At 47.5% G+C, this 20,707-nt stretch overlaps 1 protein-coding gene across 1 annotated transcript in view; it reads right to left on the bottom strand.

Moving 5' to 3' along the window:
- Positions 1 to 1,501: 1,501 nt before the first annotated feature.
- The window catches only part of Cdyl2 (chromodomain Y like 2), a 169,886-nt gene continuing 150,680 nt past the window's right edge, over positions 1,502 to 20,707 (bottom strand). Inside the window, exons 5-7 of the mRNA XM_021170904.2 lie at positions 15,929 to 16,139; positions 12,102 to 12,245; positions 1,502 to 8,017 (exon numbers count right to left, since the gene is read on the bottom strand). Of these exons, the coding sequence (XP_021026563.1) occupies positions 7,859 to 8,017; positions 12,102 to 12,245; positions 15,929 to 16,139 (514 nt within the window). The 3' untranslated portion in view covers positions 1,502 to 7,858. The remainder of the gene's footprint in view (positions 8,018 to 12,101; positions 12,246 to 15,928; positions 16,140 to 20,707) is intronic.

Genomic DNA, 20,707 nt, shown 5'->3' on the forward strand with positions numbered 1-20,707 from the left:
TAAAGTAAGCTTTTATAAAGGGGCTGTTATAGTCTGATCTCTGCTTATTCACTGCACTGTCCATCTTCCAGTTGATATGTGTGGCTGGGGAGGGAGGTGCAGCCACATTATTTTCTTGTCCTGGTAGGGAAAGCAACTCTTTCCATAAAATATCACAGCAAAGTAACCCAAGAGACAGTCTGAGCCACCAAGGTTACTTACAAAACTTCCACAAGGTTTCACCATCTTCCAGCAGGAAGACAGAAAGTTGAAAGCACAGAACTGTCCAGGTTTGATCTGGATCCCTTCCTTATCATGAATAGTCTTGGGAACTGAGAGAAAATAGGCACTAAGACCAACAGTGATCGCCATCAAGAGGTGACACCAAAGGGAAGGGGAAAGTGGCTTTGGAAGCATCCTGATAGCTCCAGGCTGGTTAGCATGTGCACACTAAAAGGCAGCACCGTGGAATTTGAGTACTTCTCATCTCCAAGTACATTTGTGATGCTATAAGAATGGTTCTTCTCTACACCATGATGACATTTCAGGATAGAGGATCTGAGTCTTCTACTCATCTTATTACCTCTGCAGCTCCCTACACAGAGCAGGGGGGCGGGGCTCCACCTATAGAGCTGCAATGAAAGCTGAATGAAAGATTAATGAATTGCAGACAAGTGGACAGTAGAATAGACAGGTGGATGGGTACATGAATGGATGAACAGATGGAAATGTAGGTGAGTGGATGGATAAAAATATGTAAGTGACAGTGGGCTAAATGGATGAACAGATGAAAGGCTTGTAATAGGCAGATAAATGGGTAGGTGGATAGATGAATGGACAGATATGCAGATGGATGGATGGATGGATGGATGGATGGATGGATGGACTGACAGATGTACAAATGGATATATAAATGGATAAAGAGCTGGAGAGTGGGAATGGATAGATAGGCAGGTAATATAAATCTCTTACTCAGAATTCCATTATCACAAAACCCTTGAAGACTTCTGATACTACCTCTGCACCCTTCCCCCATATGTGAGGCCATGCATGCTTTGGAGGGACCCCCTCCATTTGCCTCTTCCAAGAGTCATGCTGTAACAGACAAAGCAACAAGATTCTGGGTATGGAAAGACTTTGTCCACAGTGACAGACATCACTGTTGACCATGAACTGTATAAGACAGAGTTCTGTGGATATTTATCTGCTGAGGATGGGGACTATAATATTATAAAGCATGGCGGGCGGGCAAGGAATGTCATGGAAGAGATAAATGTGACGTCAGCTCCCTGAAAAAATGTCCCCTCCATTCTAATGTCCTCTGGCATCCAAATGTTGCCCCTCTATACAAGTGACATTTCAAGCCAGACCTGGATGGAGTAGCCAGGGCTGCCAACAACCCTAGCACACCTCCAAGGTCCCAGAAACTCCTCTATGTTGAAACCACAGAACCCATTTGTGAATTCTACAGATAGATCACCAAAGGGATAGGGGTGGGGTGGGGACACAAACAAACGGAGACAAAGTTTCAATCTTTTTATTCAAAGCAGCTTCTCACAATGTATAAATACTGCATATTAGCACACATGAAAAATACAACTTCTAAGGCACCCAGAAATATGTTCATATACGTTACAGGACCATTCACAAAGAGCGGACGATTTGCTCCAGACAGTCAGCATTTGATAAATCAGATTATTACCCTCAGTACTGCACCCAGTTTGGGGAAAATATTTACAACGTGGAGAATGGACCAGCTAAACCTGCATATAACGCTATGAAGGACTCATACTTACAAGGATCCGGAACTAAAGACCTTCCCGTGAAAATCTGGCAAGAAAAAGAAAATGAGCAACCTAACCTGCAAAGGTATCCGTGGATTTTGGTGTGTTTGCTACATCCGTGATCCAACCCAGAAACTCCCAGGGTGAGCTGGATATGTTTTTGGTAGCCTGCTTCAGTATCCGAAGTTTGGTAATAAGCCTTACCAGTAGAATACCACTTCTTTAACGTCAGTCTTCTGGATTAGTTAAGAGGCCAATGACATCATCGTGAATGGGGATGAAAATGGGGTGACCCATGGTGGGGGCACCGGGGAACATTCTTGCTCTACTAAGCAGGAAGTGGGATGGCTTGATGAGAAACTAAAGAGATGGACATCTGGCAGTCACACAGGATGTACTACCGAAGACCTAGCTGCAAAACTTCAGCTGGAGGCCCACGTGCAAATGGAAGAGACCGTGGTTAGATACCTGGAGGGATCCCTGACCTCCGTTTTATAATGGGATAAATGAAAACTTAAGGCTATACAAGCAGAAACACCCACCTGAGATACTAAGTTCCCATCTCAGAAACTCTTCCTTCAGAGCCTTTTCAAGAGATATTCAACTTCTCTGCATGGCAAGTCAGGGAGCATGAGTTTGGGGGTGGGAGGAACCAAGGGTTCCTCTGTGCCATGAAACTCACACATCTGGACGCAGATGTGCCTACAGCTTATGAAACTCATGTTTGGTTGGAATAATGGAATCTTTGGTCCTTGGTTTTATGAAAGGCAATTATTTTTCACAATCTAGCTAACGTAGACATTAGAAAATAACTTCAAGCTGGGACTAATGGCACAATGGTAAGTTAAAGACTAGATGGAGAACTCAACACCCTCTGAATATCCTGGAGTCGGTAAGCTCCCACATCAGACTAGATGTCGGGGTAAGGAGGGTGAGGCAAACCCAGAGACATAAGACTGAAGCTTCACTTCAGACATCAAGTCTTCTGACTGACACATGCCAATCTTAATCCCAAAGGCTGAGAAAGTGACTTTGGACACTTCCTAGAGATGGACCACATGCTAAGCCACATAGCCCTAAATGCAAGATCCTATTTCGAGGGTTGGTAAGGAGAATCAGCTGGCACCTACCAAAAGATATTACAACTTGATTTTTGAGACTTAACTCTACCTTCTGTGATTTTTGCGCCATGGAAACAGCCCTGGACAAACCAGGACACCGGCTGTTCCCTCTCTGTAGCTACAGTACCTTCATCCAGCACACTCTACCCTAGTATGGCTTGACACACACTTCCTCACAGAAACGCCAAGGACATATGGTGATGCCGATGATGGAACAGAAACTGACTCCAGATTGTCTACACAGCAAGACTCTTATGTAAACTTTGTTAACATCTCTCAGAGAGCACGGACTTTAGCTACCCTGGGGTCCCCAGCAGGGTCAGGAGCAGGAAATGTCATTTGTTTAGAACAAATGATGAGTTAGCAGCCCTCCCTGTCATCATCCCTCAACCATACTACTAGAATGAAAGTGGCTCAAGAAAGCCTACCCTCGGTCCAGTCTTATGGCCAAAGACATTCGCCGAGGACTCCACCTGGTCCCTGCCGCCATCAGCTCCTCCCACCACTCTCTTCAGATCAGCCATGAGCGACTTACAGACTGCACTGAGCCCACCAGCATGGCTTACTTGAAGGAAACAACCCGTATTACCCTTTTAATTAATTAATTATATTATTATTATTTTTGCAACAAGCTTAAGGCTCTTTTCCGAACTCCATCAACTGCCACACAGTGAGACTTTATGGGGGGGAGGGGGTAAGATCTTGAACTACACGTGTAGTTTTGAAAGGTCAGAAGGATTATTGAACCTAATGGTAAGGCTTATTCACAAATTCAATACATTTTCAAATTAGATTTCAAACGCAATGACTTCTAGAGAAAAAGAAAATTGACTTGATTTCTTAATAATGTAAGACTATCTGATTTTAAATTTAAAAAATTAAAAAAAAACAAAACATTGGCACCAAACCAATATGAGATATATTCTTCCCCCCACTGAAGGAAAAAGTGATATTAATGGAAAAGATTGCCTAAAACGCATGTCCTAATTTACCACAGAAATATAAAAGTTTATATTCTGAAAATATATTTACTGTATTAAAGTCTATAAGCATTTCAACCAAAACCTGCAGAAAGGATGATGTGACAATTAGCAACAACAAAAAACACACATGCAAGACAACCCCCGCCCCGCCCCAAAGATATATCTACAAAACCAAAGTGTACATTTCCAAGATTTTACAAAACCATTTACAGGGAATAAAATAAAATACTCAAGAAATCTCATGTGGAGTCTTAAATACTGTGTATATTAGTGAGGGCATCTTGGCTCATACATACAACAGATCTCAGTATCTTAATAAAGAAACACAGAAGAGACGCAAGCCTTCCTTCTAAACGTCCCCGTAGGAAGATTGGTGGATGTCTCTATTTTTAATTTTTATTTTTTACAAAAAAAAAAAAAAAACAAAACTTCAACAGAAACTAGATTGAAAAAGAGTGGGGATAGAACTAAATTCCAAACTTAAAAAAAAAAAAAAAGAGAGAGAGAGAGAGAATTATTTTTTTACAAACCCTTTAAGGGGATTTTGGAAACCAGCAGTTAGTAGTGAGGGATATGACTCAGCCTTCAGTCAAGGCTATTTGTAAAAGAGGGATTGGGAGATTTAAATCTGCCTTGCCCAGTGTCTCCTGCCATTATTTTCCCATCCTCAGGTTGAACTTCAGTCAGGGAAATCATCTTTTCCGGCTTCTGAGAGGACATTTCCGTTTGATTTATGTCACAGAGTAAGATTTTACGTCATTTCCCCGTTTTCCCCCAGTCCCCGCCTTTCTCTGCATCCGTGTTTCCCTCAGACTACCTCTGCCCAGCAAAGGGTCACCTGAAAAGAACACCCACCTTAGGTGGTGGCTTCCCAGAGCTGAGGTGGTCTGGCCATCTTAACTATAACTCTTCAAAAGTCGCCTGGGACCGCCGGAGCACTTAACCCCAGCCGGGTCCTATGGGAGCTGCCACCACCAAGGTTGTGGTAAACAGAGGAGAGTCTCAAATGGCTTGCTAGAGGGAACCCTGACTCAGAAGAGGAAGCCTCTACCTCTCACTCATAGCTGCCCTTCCAAATTCAATAGGGACACATACACCAGGCCTGCAAAGACCATCTAAAATTCCTCAAAAGATTTACTCGGGCCCTAGGAAAGGGTAGTAGGAAAAGGAACAAGGAGAATAACAGGTCAAGCAAAAGGACCTCATGGGAGGAGAGAGGACACTGGGGTACAAAGTAAAAGATGAGAGAGCCAGCACCCTACCGCAATAAAGCTTTGGGGGTAACCTGGATGCAACCACTGAATTCTCCATCCCAGCTCAATCTGCTATATGTGGGTCACCTGGATTCCAACTCCACACTACCCAAACAGCCAGCCGGAAAATACCAACTCCCATGGTTCGGCCAGCCCAGTAAGTTGACTAAATGCCTTGTGTCCAAGTGGCAGAGCTACCTCCTTCCAACAGACGGAACACAGTCTTTAAAAACAAGCAGTGTGAATCCCACCTCAGAAATGGTCAGCGTCTACCTCAGTCATCACAGATCCTCAGTATGTTCAGAAGTGTGGCGCCCATCAAATGGCCAAGAGAGAAAGCATATCTGGTTGTATGCTCAGGAGTCAAAGATGACTGCTGATCACAGGAATTTCTAAACATCCCGTGCTATTTCTAGAGAGAACCCTGACAACTTGCTTCCCTACGGACAAAACTGGCTTGACCAGAAGCTAATCAGAAAGGTTTGGGGGAGGTGGTTCCTATAGAGGAGGGAGCGATATGAAAGAGTTACTCAGACATGTAAAGAACAGGAGATGTCTTAAGGGTGTGGGGTTAAGCGTACAAGGAGCTCATCCCAGCAGAGAAGGGACAAGAGGCTCAGGCTCCTTAATTCTCTACACCCCAGTCAGTCCACAGCTCCTACAGTGTTCTATAGGGACTCCAGGGGACCACATGCTTCAATTCCATATTCCTGTGACCAAATACAGCCAAGGTGACTGTACTCTCAAGCTCCCCATGGCCAAGGTGGCACAGGCTGGTGGAGAATAGGGACTTAAACTCTTTTCTTCCTGAACCCTTCTGAGCTCTAAAGCATTTCTAGAGAGCAAAGCAAGGTCATTCTAAGGCCCACAAAGCCAAGTGCGTACGTATGGGAGCCATTTTCTAGAGCCAGGTCACTAATTCTCATGCAAACGTTCAGCTGTCTGCATAGTTCCAAGCTTAGGGCCATGTATCCCTCCCACTTGTGACTGGGGCAGCTATTCCCATTCAAGGGCAGCCAAAGAACCATCTCTACTTTTGCAGCCCACCTCCCCTCCACAAGCTGTGCAGACTCTGCGCTGTAGCCCTGCTGTCACCAAGGAAGGGCTGAGAAAGGCTGGGAAACTCAGAGGGAATTGAAGAGAAAGAACAGTGGTCAAGGTTGTAATCCATCTAGAACTAGCCTGGAACCCCGTGCCCCACGGTCTAATTTTCTCTAAGCACGTGATCTCAAATAGGTGTGAGGTCCCAATCCCAACGAGTCCCTTCCATTTCCCATCTCTTCATCAACTCACACTCAACACCCAACCCCCTGCCCCCTGCAGACTTCAACTGGATGACATAAAGTCAGCTACTGGAGGCTCCAGTAGGCTAGGGCCAGTGGGGCAAGGAGACCTACATGCTGGATAAGGCTTTCCTCGTATTCTCTCAGCTTAAAAAAAAAAAGTAAAGATTTATTGTTCAGGTTTGGACTGTAAAGAAACTCCTAAGACTGAGTTTTCTTTCTCAACACCCCCAGAAGTCCAACCAAGACAGTAACGTTCATATGGAAGGAAAAGTCTTGGAAATCTAAGTTCACTTATTTATCCTAGAGAAAAAAAAAAGTCTCACCCTAGGCAATATATCATCCTAAAGATGGGCTGCTCGCCATCCCTTCCTAACATCACGAATTTAGGGACGGGGCTGACACAGAGTCCACCATTCTCCTGAATGACAGAGACTTAAGAGAGAAAATGCCACCATGACTTGTCCTTGAAGATTAGAGAACTAGCATTCTGTCACATGAGCCGCACACAGAGGGCCTGGCACAGGCTTGTGCCTTTAAAAGAATCCCTTCTCTTCTCTCTTTCCACGTGGCTCACCGCAAGAACGAACGCACCAAACGGCGTGCACCTTGAATAGTATTTGGTCCAGGGTGGTATGAAAATAAGATCTGTGTGAACAATAGACTTCATAATATATAAACAAAAATAAATAAATAAAATAAACCCAAATAAAGAAAAAAATTTCCTAGTAAGTCATGTTCTTCTGTTTTTTGTTTTTTTTGCAAAACTAGCTTTACATATAATACACATAAATTATCAGAATTTCCACTTACACGTTGTTTTAAAAATATATATTTAACAAAATGTTTCTAAATGTACAATATCTGGGTTTGTAAATCACTCAGTTGGGTATTAAGACCAAGCCCTAAGAGTCACACCGAGTTGCATTGGAGAGAAGACTGAAGCCAGGCTTATGTAGTCAAGAGCTTACCGCACGCTCGTTGGTCTGCGGGTTCCCTAAGACGATTGTTCCCTGGTCCCAGATCACATAACCAGAGAACTGTGATGGCCTCATCTCCAAGTTGGAGGCACTGTGTAGACACACACTGAGTCGGGAGGCTGAGGGAGGTTGGTCTTCCCCCTTCTGGACCAAGGTAGGAGAGTTTCAGCTAGTGGGGGAAAGGTCGACAGGGCCTGGCGGAGCGCTTAGAAGATGGATCCCTGGAAGGCTCTATGGCTGGCTGGGACAGGGTGTACAGGGAGGCCAAGGGTGCTGCGTTTGCCACCTTTACACAAAATCAAACCAATGAGGAACAACCGAAGGGCACGAGGAATGGATACAACCGTAGGTGTGAAGACACACCCCGACAAACTCTTGGCTAGGGTGGACCCTGGGCTCCGATGGTAGAAACACACAGGGCCCGGCTGGGAGTCTGAGACCCTTGAGCAAGTGGGGGCAGGTGAGCCGGGGCCCTTCAGACTTCATAGATTTTGTCCTGCAGATAGCTGAACAGGGAGTCCAGGCCCTTGGAGGAGCTCCAGAGCTGCTTCAGCATGACGCACTCCTTCTCGTTCACCTCCTCCAGCACTGACTTCAGGAAGCTTCGGACCAGGCATTTGGACTCCTCCAAAACCTGGAGAGAAATGCATGCTGGGTTAGCTCGCCCTGGGGCTGAGAACTGTCCTGAGGTTCACCACTTCGGGTGGTCGGGGTGTTGAGCCTGTTACCATGAGATGGCTATGGGAGAAAAGCATGGTACTCGGGGGCCTTGCCTAAGGTGACATATGATCAGTACTCTGTGTGTGTGTGTGTGTGTGTGTGTGTTTACAGGAGCACAGGTGACTCAAATGCTCTTCATCTATTTTATGAGACAGGATCTCTCACTGAATCTAGTGCTTACAGACAGGGTAGACTGGATAGCTGGTGAGCTCATCATCTACCTGCCTTTTCCTTCCCAACACTGGTTCACACATTGTATATGTATATGTATATGTATATGTATATGTATATGTATATACACATATGTGTGTGTGTATATATTCCTTCTCAGCACAGGTTCACATGTATATGTATATGTTATGTATATGTACACACACATATGTGTGTGTATATATTCCTTCCCAGCACAGGTTCTCATATATACATATATACACATACATACACACACAGACACACACACACACACATACACACACACACACACACACATATATATATATACATACACACACAAATATATATACACACACATATAAATATGTGTGTAAATATATATTGTGTGTGTATGTATACGTATACACACATATTATACATATAGTTTCTGGAATATCAATCGCAGGTCTCCATGCTTACACAACAATCACTTTGCCCACGGTGCTGAGTCCACACAGCCTCTTGGTGCTATTTGCCTATGGGTTTCATGACCAAGTTTGCAAACCATTTTTTTGACCCGGCCCCATGGATGATGAACAGAGTCATTTTCATGACCTGTCACAGGAAGAATACCCAAACCCAAGGGTCCCTGTGAACACAGAACGAGGTGATGAGCTGATCTAATAATGGTCGTTGGAGTACCCACAGGATGCTCCTTTAGGCTCAGCTGTTAACAGTGGTGGTCACTGCAGTCCAGGGTAACAAGGACCGTTAGCAGTCACCACCATAAGAAAGGTTGCAGCCTGTAACAATCGTGGCAGTGAATAATAACTGTGTAAATTGGAGAAATGAATAACACTGCACCATAGTAACGATTTTCAGCAAGCGCAGAAATGGTTGTGGTTAGGAGCAATAATAAACTTAGTAATCAACATAATACCCACACCAATGAGCAATGATGTAGTAAGATGGCAACGAGTTAGCTCACTAATACTAGAGAAATGAGTGCTAGTAATCATAGTGCTGAACAACAATAGTTGTAGCATTAAAACCGCACGAGATGAACAGGCTTCATGGACATATGTTTTTCTGATCTCTTTGGCTTCTCTAGTTCACACCTCAACCCCTACTGTAGATGAAGGAGGCAACATGGCCCAGGGCTGGATCATTCAACAGTAGCACAATAAGGAACTTCAATCTGGCTGATCCCCTGACCATGACAATGCCTCCCCAGGGGTCAATACACAGATTCTCATTGTTCTAAGTACTTTGAAACAGCCAAAGGCCAGGGGCAGACTTATAGGTGCCAGCCTTCTAGAAGGACCTTACACTCCAGCATAGACTGAGGCTGCTGGGTGGCAGGAGCATTTGCTTCTCATCCTGGAATCTTTCTCTCCTGAGGGCATCACCTCCAAAGACTGCAGGCATCACTCTGAGGGAGAGTCTTCTCTCAGGAAGTATCCTAAAGCTCCTGGGTCCATAGCACTGGTGGAGAAGTTTCTCCTGAGTGGGCCTTTCCTACAAACTGGTCCCCTCAGTGATCCTTGAAACAGCTGCTTCACCTGGGTGCTTCTCTTTCCCAGAGTGCAGACTACATTCCCCACAGCCGCTCAGGCCTGTCCAAACAGACATCCTCTGTGCAAACTGGCCACAGCCACTGCTTAGATGCCTCTGGACACCTAGACCTCCTGCCTCCTGCCTCCCATGCCCTGTTTGAGCTCTCCTCTCCCCTTGCCTCTCTCTGTGAAGTTGATCCTCAGGTGATTAAGCATGCCTGTTCACTTGGGAACATACGGTTTCCTGGCAAGATTTTCAGAGCTGAAACATGAAGAATCTCAGGGAAAGAGGGTGAGTAATTAGCCCAGCCAAGAGTTAAAAGAGGATCTACATAAAATCAGTAAGGTACAAGGTCCATATCAAGTGCACAGGCATCCTATGGAGACCACAATGAGCAGTACTCCTGTTGGGGTGCGCACACACAGTAGGTGTACAAAAAATGGCTGCTGAGAAGAGGTCGAGCAAATGCCCACATCACCAAGTGGGTGTCACAGCGGGATGGCTGTGGAGAGAGAAGGCATGTGAGGTCAAGGGTATGTCCTGCAGACCAGACCAGCAAGCACTCGGTTTCTCAAGGGCAAGAGTGCAGGACCTCCCCCAGTGTCCCACTGGGATCCACTAGAGCTGGCCCTGAGGCTCCATGGTTTAGCCTTTCTTCCCTCTTCCCACCGGAGAGTTCCCTCTTGTGCTCACTCTAGTCTGTCAAAACAAAACAAATACCACTTAATGAAACCCTAGCACCTCAGTGGAGGTGTGACTTGCCTCTCCTTTCCTGAATCTTTGGAGTCAAAAGAGGATATTTAGATGTGTCAAGCAGCAGGCTGGACAGAAGAAATCAAATACAGCGGCAGCCTGCCCTAGTCTCTTGTCCTGGGCGTCCCCACCCCTTGACCTGTGGCTTTGGTGATGTTGTGGGTGTTCAGGGCTTTCTCTCAACACCATGCTTGCTGTCCAAGAGTAGAAGCCTTTCCCGTGAACCCCTTCTGAGGGCATGGATAAGACTATGCCATATCCTGGGCTACCTCCTCTAACATGGGCATTCTGTACCAAGAGGCAGTAAATCTTACACTGCAGAAAACCCTTCACTGGCTCTGCAGGGCCCCAGGGAGGCTGCAGGGATGGCTCAGTCGTCACATAAGCATAAGTCTGATCCTCCAGAACCCATGTAAACTGCTGGGTATGGTGGTGCACACTTACACTAGCACTGGGTATGGTGGTGCACATTTGCACTTATACTAGCACTGGGTATGGTGGTGCATGCTCACACTAGCACTGGGTATGGTGGTAAACACTTGCACTAGCACTGGGTATGGTGGTGCACATTTGCACTTATACTAGCACTGGGTGTGGTGGTGCACACTTACACTAGCACTGGGTATAGTGGTACACATTTACACTAGCACTGGGTATAGTGGTATGCATTTACACTTACACTAGCACTGGGTATGGTGGTGCACATTTGCACTTACACTAGCACTGGATATGGCGGTGCACGCTCACACTAGCACTGGGTATGGTGGTACACACTTACACTAGCACTGGGTATGGTGGTGCACACTCGCACTGGATATGGTGGTGCACACTCACACTAGCGCTGGGTATGGGGTGCACACTTGCACTAGCACTGGATATGGGGGTGCACACTCAAACTAGTGCTGGGTATGGGGGTGCACACTTGCACTAGCACTGGGTATGGTGGTGCACATTTGCACTAGCACTGGGTATGGTGGTGTACATGCACTAGCACTGGGTATGGTGGTGCACATTTACACTAGCACGGGGTATGGTGGTGCACATTCACAATCCTAGCACTGGGGAAGTGGAGACAGAAGGATGGATTCTCTGGGTGGGGGTTCACAGGCCAGCCAGTTAAGCCAAATTAGCAAGCTGTAGGTTTTGTGAGAGGTCTTGTCTTAAGAGATAAGGTAGAGGTGACTTAGAGACTCCTAGTTGGCCTCAGGATTTTATCTGCATGTGTACGTGCGCGTGTACACACACACTCATACATGCAGCCATGTACACATACATACACATACATATACACATAGACATTAAACACACATATACATACATACTCACATACATACACACATGTACACACACATACACACTCACATATATACACACATGTACACACACACACATAAGCACACATACACACATGTACACACACATACATACACATACAAATGCATGTACACACACATACAAATGCACACAAACACACACTTGTACACACACACACCATCTATTCATGACAAAAGCACAGGGATGACACAGGGACTCACCACAGCACTGCAAGATGCCATCTCCTTCACCCGCAGCATGACCTCTTGGCTGAAGGTTGTGGGCCAGAAGACCTGTGACACAAGGCCCCGGCTGCATGCCTCTTGGGCAGTGAGTTTCCGCCCACAGAACAGCATTTCATTGGCCTGAAAGAGCGAAGGCAGGAGAGAGCTGAGGGCACAGAGCTCCTCCAATGTCCTCTAGTGAGCCCTGGACTAGCTAGGTGTGAGTGCTTCTGCTCTCTGTGGTCGGATTCACAACCTAGGGTTGGATACACCATATGAACTGCATACAAACGTCTGTCACGGCTTTTATTAAACTGTCATAAGGAACCTTTTACTGAAGCTCCATGAATCCAGCAATACTCCCCTCCCGTGGTTGAACTGGGGTGGGTATGCACTGCCTTAGATGTCCATGTTCGTGCGAATAGCCTGGCCTTGCGGAGGTTGGTCCAGGAAGGAGGGGATAACCTGACCTACATGTTAGCACTTTCCAACTGGAATGTGAGGCAAGTTTTTCCTCTTAGTAGACAATTAGTCTGTGAGGGAAGAAGGAAGGTGCAGAGATGGGGGGGGTATGGAAAATGGAGAGCAAAAACTTAACAGGAGAACCATTAAGTGTGTGTGTGTGTATGTCAATCAAAAGTATCTGCATTAGGAACCCCCAAAATCCTACCACCAAGATAGAGAAACATTATCCGGTGGTCTGGGGAACAGACAATAAATACACAGTTATGACGGATGCAGCATGCCTTCCTTGGCTGGGCTGTCTCTGCACACAGCTCTTCAAAGGAGTTTCCGTCTGGTTTGAAACAGGCAGCTGTCATATGCTGTGCTACAGGACCGTACATGTTCCCCCAAACTGAATGCTCACGGACTGGTCTCTGCAGCTTGATTCTTTGGGGGAATGGTGAAGCTTTAAGAAATGGGGCCCTTAGTCAGGCATGGTGCACACACCTTTAATCCCAGCACTTGGGAGGCAGAGGCAGGTGGATTTCTGAGTTCAAGGCCAGCCTGGTCTACAAAGTGAGTTCCAGGACAGCCAGGGCTACACAGAGAAACCCTGTCTCAAAAAAAAAACCCCAAAAAAAAAAAAAAAAAGAAATGAGGCCCTTGACAAGGGGTACACTTGAAGGAGACTATGGGGCACTGGTGTGTCTTCCTTTCCCTCTCCCTTACTGGGACAGAACTTGGCTGAGAACAAATGTCCCTCTACACAGTTTTAGAATCACAGCCGGGGTGGGAAGGCAGAGATGATGCCAGACAGCTTAAACATTTTTATGGCCACAAAAATGGGGAGCAGCTGGTGTGGGCTCATGTCAATGGTAAAGTGTCACTTCCCAGCTCTGTGCCACAACCGCCACCTGAGACATCCTACAGGGCTTGAGTCCAAATGGCTTCTAAGTCCCACCTGCTGGCCTGCTCCATAGAAGATATGGTGCCTAAGTCAGAACAGGACTAGAGACAGGAACTCACTGGGAAGAGAATGGCCATCTTCTGTGTCCTCACAGGAAGCTACGGAAAGTGGGGTCTGTCTGTGATTGTGATACACACCAGCCTGCACCTACACTGTGAACCTATATGATACTACACTGAGGTAGATGTGAGGCACGTGGGCTCTCCGAATACATGGGAGTCTCCCAGTCATAGCCAACCGTGTTCTTCCAGTGTACTCTTGGAAGAGAAACATGGGTCTCATCTAGAGGCCCAAGGAAGGGACTTCTTGGGCAGATGTCTAGGCTAGAGAACTGCTGACAAGGACCACTAAGAACAAATAACACAAGCTAGAGCGAAGAAAATATCAACATAAAGTTTGGTCCTGATTCCGACTCTGGGCAAGTTGTTTAAACCTCACAGGCATCTCTGCCATGCCAGAGGCATTTGACAGCCGGGGCTGTGGGCTCCCAGGTGAGCCTGGATTACTGGAGATGGTGCCGGACCAACACCTGGTGTGTGGTTCAGAGGTCATGATGGAGGGGACACTGTCTTTATTGCTGCTGGAGGGACTGATTTTGAAAGGAGCAAGGATGGACACTAATAAAGCGGAAGGGATATGGCGACTCAGCCACTCACAGTGACGGCCAAGGCAGGCTGGGACATCTCACCCCACCCCCACCCCACTTGAAAAGCTCTCTGTGCAGCCTTCTGCCCAGGGATTCCAGAGCACCTCCATGGACGGAAGCCGTCAGAGTTCACTAGTGCACTAGCGTGCAGGCTACCTTGGGGTAACCAGGGCTTACTTAAAGGTGGATTATGTAATAAGTATCTCCAAAAAAAAGTACCCTGGAGCCTGTACTGAAACTGAGACAGTTAGCAAGAGACCCACGTGACAGGGCAGGAGGGCACTGGACAGTATACTCGCAGGCTCTACAGCATTAGGGCTAGGCAGCCCTAGCAGACTCTGGGCTCTCCCATAACCTACAGCACCTGACTGTAGGGAGCCTCCTGCATTCACTAAGCAGGCCTCCTGGAAACCTGCACTGATTGTATCAACATCCCTGCCTCCTCCCTGACAGGCACGGTCCATGGCTCAGGTCAGCCGGGCCACCTAGGCTACCTTCTTCCCACCACCGTGCATGCAAAGGCGACCTCTAACACCTGCCTGGTCCAGCTGTACTGTCTGAACCCTTGGCTGTACTTCTCTGAGACTCGCTCCTCATTTGTACTTCTGCTTTAGGGCAGGCTGGGCTGAGAGCACAGGCTGTGTAGTGAACCATAAGAGATGCAAATCCCAGGACAGCGGCTCTCAGCCTGGGGGGTCAGGACCTCTTCAGGGATTGAGTGACCCTTTCAAAGGAGGTTGCATACCAGATATTTACATTATGATTCATAACACTGGCAAAATGATGAAGTGCCAACAAAGACAATTTTACGGCTGAGGGTCACCACGCCGTGAGGAACCGTATTAAAGGGTCGCGGCATACAATAAGGTTGAGAACCACTGTTCATTTCAGGTATGTGCATGTGAACATACGTGTGTCTAGAGGTTAGAGGATAACTTCAGCTGCCATTCCTTAGGCGCCATCACCTTCTTTTTTGAGATGGGGGTCTCGTCGTGCCTTAGAACTCACCAGGTAGTTTAAGGCTTGACCAGCAAACCCCAAGTCTGTCTGTCTCTCCTGTCCGGAGATTACAAGCATCTGCCACCACACTGAGTTTTGTTGTTTTTTTTTTTTAATGTGGGTTCTGGGAATTGAACTCAGGTCCTTGTGCTTATGAGGCAAGCCCTTGAGACCAACTGAGCAAACCCCTTAGCTCACTGCACGGCTTTAGATAGCTTCCTTAGTCATCAGAGTCTTGGTCCGCCACATATGTTCACTGGTAACAACCACCATCATCCTCATTGGGTTGTGTGTGGCCCCGACACACAGTGAATGCTCTCTATGTCCTGCCGGCACTACTGTGACGAGACTTGTCCTGCCACCACCATGCCAGACCTCTGATAACTGTGGCTGTTGGTTGCAGCGCTCAGCTCCCCCAAAGACACAGCTTTACCAGAGTGTAATGAGGAATAAAGGGGACTCTGTGTGCATGGCGCCTGGAGCACAGTAGGTAAACAATAAGTAGGCAGCATCAGTGTCAGCTCAGCCCAGCTACTCCATTCAACACCAACAGCTGGAAGACCTTTCAGTCTGGTTGAGATCAGCCTGGCTTCAGTCACAGTGGTTCTCGGACAACGGAGGATGCCAGAGCAGATTCGTCGTGTCTAATGGATACCTGGGCTTCACTCACAGGGCACTGCTGTGCTCCAACTCTGGGAAAGGGCCCTGCTAAGACCCAGACACATGCCTCTCAGACCAAGCAAGTTATGGAGGAAACAGGAGGCTTACCAGCGCCACACCCAGGATCTGGGGGAAGGTGTAGGAGGAACAGCCAGCAGGCGTGAGTCGGATGGTAGCATATGGTGTCTGAAACCAGGCCTTCTCACTGGCCCATACGATGTCACAGAGGGGCAGGATGGAGGCTCCCAGGCCCAATGCTGGCCCATTAATGGCTACCACGATGGGTTTCTTAAACTGGATAAAGGCCTTCACGAAGTCCCTGGAGAACAAAAGAGAAGAACTTCTTTAACTAATGGCTGGTATTTGCTGGTCTGTGGCTCCCCCCCACCCAATTCTCCCAGGAGCCACGGCACAATTCCTGGTCATCAGAAGCAGGTAGAGGCCAACTCTAGGCCACATGCCCTACTCACAGAAGCACAGAGCTGGCAGATTCTTGGGGGGCAGGGCGGAGAGAGGATGAATGGGATGGGTACACACCTGTTGGCCTAGTCCATGCCTGATGTCAGCCTAGTTCTCAGTCCTCGTTACCTCCCCCACTAAACTCAAAAACCATGACCTTAACAGTGAATTCTATGGGCATCCTAGATACTGAAAACTTGTAGACATTAAAGGAAGACAAGCAGAACATCATCGTTCTACACAAGAGCTAAAGAAGGCCCCCTTCAGAAGTACCCCTCAAGGGTAATTCCATCTCAAGGGGAAAACAAACGACCTAACATCCCAGAACAAGATGCAGCGGCTGGGGAGGAATGACTTCACTGTGCGCACGTACATGCAACATGAGTGCAGGTGCCTTTGGATGCCAGAAGAGGGCAGTAGATCCCATGGAGCCGGAGTTACAGTTGGTGGCGAGCAGCCTCACATGGGCACTAGGAACTGACCTCAGATCCTCTGGAAGAGCTGAAAGTCGTCTTTATTGCTAAGCCATCTCTCCAGCCCCTAGAGGTGACTTCTGTTGCCTTTAAAGGCTCTCTGTCTTTCCTCTAGTTGCTACCCGAGATCTATAAAAATGTTAAAACTCATCTGGGAATGGAGGGAAGTTACAAGACGTCTAGTGAAGCCAGCATTCAGTGTTCTTGGAAGGAAGACTGGGAGCTACGAGAACCACTTTAGTCTGCCTTAGTTTACCTCTCTGAGCTTCTCTTGCCACTCCCGACCCTGCCTGCTGTTCATGTCCACAGGCCACCATCACAACTTGCAGTTACTCTACTGATAGTCTGGTTGCCTTTTTATTAATCCTCTACCCTTTTAGCCTCAAGGGACGTTCACAGATCTTCCTGTGGCACTGCCTGGCTTCTGTCAACATTGACATTAGCACCCTACAAATAGCCCTTGAAGAAATACGCGGTCTCCTAGAAGGGATACAAAGAACTGTCTCTGTTCCCCCTTCTTCCTGACCTCCTAATAGTCCACATTTCTCAGGCTTCTTTTTAACTGGCTATGTCCAAGTTACCAAGGTCTGGCCATGAGTATAGAGCATGTATACCCTTGCCAAGTGAACACAGCTCCCCCCACCCCCGCCGCCATGCAAATCTCCAAGCCCCGCCATCTAACTGAAGGACACCACTGGGACACAAGACGGAAGGGTTTAGATTCTTATACCACTGTTCAGAGGACGGCCATGAGTGGATGGTAATTTATTTACTTTTCCAGACACAAGAAGAAAATTTTCTGGTCTCGCTGAATCATTAGGAATTTATTTATTCTATCAGAATGCTTAACTAATATACACAAGGAGCTGAGTCAATACATTCTGTTGATAATGCCTCTCCTAACACTGATCAAAACCAGGCCATTAGATATTGGGAGTTTATTTGTTATAGCAGCTAATGCTTAACTAATATAGACATAGAACTGAGTCAATACCATCTGTTGACAATGTTTCCCCTGCTAGTATTTATCAAAAGGGGCAAGTACAACAGCAATAAGCTGGAGTCAGCTTCTCCTGTAGGAAAGACTGTTTTATACTCTGCTAAGGTGGGGGGACCGTAAGATCTCTCTATATAAGCCATTAGGAGGTACTCAGCTTTGACCTCATTTTGCATGTCACATTGACCATGATGATAGATTCACTGTAGTCACAGCCCTGCTTCAAAGAGAGAATTCCAATACCATCACCCTCTGACGACTGGTTTTGCAGTGGCCATCTCCTGGATTCTCCCTTCCCTCTGTGGCTGGGTTTTAGGTTAGATCACTGGCTTATTTTTACCGCTGCAGTTTGAGCCTATTAAGAATATGGAACTCTCATGGATAGTCCAGGGAAGCCAAGAGCTAGGTGGATTTCATCAGACATCCCATTTCTAAGAACCTCTGTACAAATCTAAAATCCAGGATCTAAAATCTAGGATCTGAGACACAGCAAGACCTCCTAGACTCCTGAAACCACCCCTTCCTCTCAGTTGACACTCCCTCTGAGGATACCAAGGGCATCGGCACAGCCCTTCCTGACACACTGACCCAGATTCGTCAGACGCTCTCAGCTTACAGAAAGTCCACAACTATGAAACCGGCCTCCATGCTGTGGGCCTCAGGCAGATATTGCTGATGTCCTCATGACTCCCATGGGACCATTCAGTAACCTACTGCACACCCCATCCCTTCCAGAGGCTTCCATGTCAGGACCCAGAGACTTTTGTTCTGTGCATGGGTACTTGGGACCCTGAAGAGGTAATAGGTTTGAAGCCCATACAGCCCTGGCCTTCTAGCACCAGCTGCTCCAGTTTCACCGTTCTGATGTAAATGTGATGTGTGGAAGTCCCCCCCCCCCCCATCCTTTTTCTCTTACCTCAGGTGTGAGATCTCTATCACAAGGCCCCTGAGGATGCACAAGCCAAACAGCCAACAGGATATTGCATTACAGACCTGAGGCTCAGATATCTGATCCTGCTTCAGTGGCAGGGCTGGGCTGGGCTCAGAGGACTGCTCTGTATTTCCCCCAGCATCCAGGACCGTGAGACTGACTCTGGTCTTTTGCAGATAGCTCCCTCTGCTCAGCCCAAGCCCCGTGCCTGTAGCCTGACCAGGCAGATGGGACGCTTGAAAAGTGGTGTGGAACATCAAAAGGAGTCTGACAGTTAAAGTCAAATCTCAGCTCTGTCCCTCACTAACAGCCAGATCTTAGACAAGCTGCCTGGCCTCTAGAGATTCGTTTTTCTCCCTCTATACAATAGGAAGGCCAATGCTGGGTACTCAGGTTGATAAATGAGAATTCAACAAGAGTAGCAAGTGCCCAGCATATGAGGAATAATGGGTCAGGCTTCTATGACCAGGCCTCTGTTTCTGTAGGCAGCTCTCATCTGATTCATGGTAGTCTGTGGTCCATTCTTCTATCCCAGAGAAAATTCAAGCAAAATGCTACCACCGGGGACGTCTCTGTGTCATCTGAAGCAATTTTTTTTTTTTTTTTTTTTTTGGTTTTTTGAGACAGGGTTTCTCTGTATAGCCCTGGCTGTCCTGGAACTCACTTTGTAGACCAGGCAGGCCTCGAACTCAGAAATCCNCCNGCCTCTGCCTCCCGAGTGCTGGGATTACAGGCGTGCGCCACCACGCCCGGCTGGCCTGAAGCAATTGTTATTTCCCTTGTGACCCTGGCACTCATTTCCTTTAGCCAGAGTCAGGACAGCTAGAGCTATGCCAGGCTGTCCAGGGTCTATGAGCACCAGGCCACACATGGCAACTGCCATCTGAAGCCTCAGAAAGATCTCTAAAAGCCTACTCCACAGTTGTGGCTGGCAGAACGGCAGTCCCACACTTAAAGGTAATAACTCGAGTTTGTGGTGTATGTGTGCATGCCCGTGTATGCTCTAGTGAAGGATGGGATGAGCCCAGAAGGTTGGGGGCATTCTGAGTGCTAAAGCCTTCCTTGAGAACTTAAGGCTTCTAAGACAGTGACTACAAACTGTGGCTCAAAACAACATTAAGTTTATTCTGTAGTGCACTTGGAGACAAGAAGTCCATAGTCCAGGTCCTGGTCTACTCTGAGTATTGAGGCAGGAGCTTTCCAGAGCTCCCCCTTACCTGCTGATGGTGCCAGCCTTCTTGGGTGCTCCATGGCTGGCAGCTGCTTTACTTGAGTCTCTGTCACATCCCCTTTCCTATTTCACATGTCACGCCTTTTCCTGTGTCACTCCCAGCCACATACCATCACCTCCCACTTAGAGGCTACTCCAGCCTCGGATTCTCAGGTCCATTCTCCATTCCATTAAGAATTAAGTCAGCTTCGTGGATCGAATAGAAGTGTTTCCTATCTCTCTGGGGACAAGAGGTCCAAGTGCTAGTTAGCTCTTCCGGCATGAAGGAGAACCCTGGGCTGGATCTTAAATGTTTGCCTGGGCTGGCGATACCACAAGCACCTGCAGTGGGATCAGTAACCAGGTGCAGACTGTGGGCTGGGCTTTCTAGGGTCACGGTGGGTTCTTCGGTCCCTGGGGTATGCTCTGGTAGCCCCGTCGATAAAGACGGAATCAGTCTAGTGCCTTTGCTGCTCCTTCAACTCATGCAAAGCCAGCACAGAGAAGATTCAGCGGACTCAAACAAAGCAGAAACTGCCGGGGTTCACAAGCAGGAGCTGGCTGCGCCCTGAAAACAGGAAGTGACGTCAACACCCCCCTCTCCCCGCAGGAAGGGGTCCAGGCTTCTTAGTTCTCTCCTGAGGAGGAGGATGCTGCATGGGGAAACACGCAGGCATTCCTGAGCAACACTTCACGCAAAGTCCAGCCTGGAATTCACACAAAGGAACATCCTCGCGCTATCCACCGCATCCTCTTGATTCCCTGAGTGACCGCACGGGAGTCAGCCTCTGCTGGGAACCATCCACAGGACTGCGAG

Source organism: Mus caroli, chromosome 8 (assembly GCF_900094665.2).
Source record: "Mus caroli chromosome 8, CAROLI_EIJ_v1.1, whole genome shotgun sequence".
In the NCBI taxonomy this organism is placed as follows: Eukaryota; Metazoa; Chordata; class Mammalia; order Rodentia; family Muridae; genus Mus; species Mus caroli.